Consider the following 2,500-nt stretch of genomic DNA (forward strand, 5'->3'; position numbering starts at 1 on the left):
AGACAGCGAAACACCTTTATCGATGACCGTCACACTAGACTGTCCGAACTGTATATGCCAAGTTTGTTCTATGATACAAAATACAAGTTAGGAAGGTAAAGCCCCGCTTTAAAATCAATTCTAAAACTTATCAAACCTCCTCCAAGCCTTCGTTCCCTGGAATCGTCTTTTACTGTGCTTGTCTGTCGTTGTTTTGGTCTTGCTCCACCAAAGTTAACGGCTTCTATGTGAAAAAAAAAACAAGATTACCAGAATAGAACTAGCTCAGTCGGAATGTGAAAAAAAGTAGTGCCACCGTAAGTTATTCCAGCAAGGATCCATAAAGCGTGACCGCTTAAAATACTCTTCTTTCGTGTGCACGCAATCCACTATCCAATCTGACAATGGCGAAAGCAACCTTCGGCTACTAATGGTTGTAGTCCGGAATAAAATGTTAACGCTGCCACTTGTTAAATCCTTGTTGCAAGAAACGTTATACCTCACGTACCTCTATTAACCGCCTGGGCCCGGTTCCTCGAAAGCCGATTAACTTAATCCAGGATTAGCGTAAACTTTTGTTTCACGTTTTCAACTTTTTGGTGAAAGTTTCTTTTCCTTATTTTTGTTTTTCAAGATTGACGTCTTCTCATGTAAAGTTCTGCCGAAAATCTGCGTTGAACAGCATTTGGGAGTAGAGAAATAAACTGCTGGGTTAATTTTTAATCATAGACATAGAGGATATTACACGGTGGCGAGAAGATATGAAGTTTATGTCCGAGTGGCAAGAACAATATCTCACGAGTGAGCGAAGCGGAAGCGAACGAGTGAGATATTGTTTTTTGCCACGAGAACATAAAATTCATATCTTCGAGCCAACGTGTAATGTTCTTTTTATTATATGGAGACTAAATATTGATCAATTCCGATTTTATTGTGTTTCAAAGTACTCAAGTTTTACAAATACGGCTGGGCTTTGTAAAATAGGCGGGAAAAAAAAGGCGGGAATCGTGACGTCATTGAACGATACGACACTCACAAAGGTGACATACGGAAAATACGCTACTCGGGTCCCGGATGTAGTGACGTATGGAATCTACGAGTGGTTTAGTTCCCAGTAAAACACTCTCCTCCATGTAATAATAGCATTAATCGGCTTTTGAGGAACTAGGCCCAGCTGGTGTGATTTTTTTCTGCAAGGAGATAGTGATGCTTCAAAGGCTATTAGGAATACAAAAGCGTCAGAAACTCGCGAAAGAATGGTAACGTGACAAAACTATCTTGCTTAGTGTAAATATATTCGGTGAAGATTTGCCTTCGGCCTTCGAAAGCTGACCGCAAATAAATATTGATAACTTTTCCATAAGCGTATTACGTCAACATCCATTTAGTACTATTTATTATTCATTCAAAATATTTCCGCGTTTCTGATTGGTTAAAACCACACGCATAATTCACCATAACCAGCTGCTGTTCACCAAATTTGGAAAGAAACTTCGTCATATTGAACCAATGACGTTAAAAGTGCAGCCCGCTGCAAATTATTGAACCGTTGACCGAAAAAAGCTGGGGACGAGATTGTGTTATTTTTGTTGAGCAGAAAAATGGCTGCGACTAGGTTTAGAAGGTCTTGGAAGTTTGAGCGAAGAAAATATTTTGAATGAATAATAAAGCAATTATTGAATTCGGCTTTCGTAGAATATGAGGAATTCTGCAGATCTCGGAGGTTATCCACCTCGGCCGATAACTCCCTCCTCGACCTGCAGAATTCTTCATATCCTACTCAGCCTCATTCAATAATTGCTAAATATATGTACATAGAAGCAATCCAATGTAAACTCTAATTGTACCTGGAGAAAGCCGGTTTGGCCAGCCGAAATATAGTACACCACTAAAATCAAATCTACGTTGTATCGGCTCTTGTTCAGAATACTATTCTAGCTAAATGATTTAGCTACCTTTCAGAAATTAGGAACACTACGGGATTAGAATAGTCCTACGCATGCAAAACGTCGTTCTCGCGGTCGATTATCGTTTGGTGGTAACATAAATTGAGAAACAAAAAGAACAAATAAAGAAAAAACAAGAAATATTACATGCAGCAGGCAATTATATCAGGTACGATTGTTCGGGAAAGAATAGTACTGAGAAGGAATGCCGGTCCAGGATGGCATTGAGTGAGCTTTCGACAACCTGAGCGTGTCCGGCTGGGCTTCGACAAGATACTATTCACCTGCAGACGACTGATCTGAGCACGGACTAACGACTGTCACAGAAGCCTATACCACTACAACAACAGTCTATTGTTTACAGTCTCGAAAACCAATGACATTTAGGCTTAACTGGCTGTCGACCAATAGCATCACGACTTAGTTGACCAATTACATCAACGACCAGGCTGTTTATATTATTTACTCACTTGACTCTGAAGATGACTTCCCCTCAGGTTGTCGAAACGTCAGTCAATGACATCCTAAACAATCTGTCTCAGGACTACACTCACCCGGACGATCGTAAGTTCAAA

The 2,500-nt window shown here is 40.2% G+C and overlaps 1 protein-coding gene across 2 annotated transcripts in view; it reads right to left on the reverse strand.

The window, feature by feature from the left end:
• The window catches only part of LOC137971176 (3'-5' exoribonuclease HELZ2-like), a 74,980-nt gene that overhangs the window by 46,398 nt on the left and 26,082 nt on the right, over positions 1 to 2,500 (reverse strand). For both annotated transcript variants that reach the window (XM_068817936.1, XM_068817937.1), the window contains one exon: positions 137 to 223. In XM_068817936.1, coding sequence (XP_068674037.1) covers positions 137 to 223 — 87 coding nt within the window. The remainder of the gene's footprint in view (positions 1 to 136; positions 224 to 2,500) is intronic.

This window comes from Montipora foliosa, chromosome 9 (assembly GCF_036669935.1).
Source record: "Montipora foliosa isolate CH-2021 chromosome 9, ASM3666993v2, whole genome shotgun sequence".
Classification (NCBI taxonomy): domain Eukaryota; kingdom Metazoa; phylum Cnidaria; class Anthozoa; order Scleractinia; family Acroporidae; genus Montipora; species Montipora foliosa.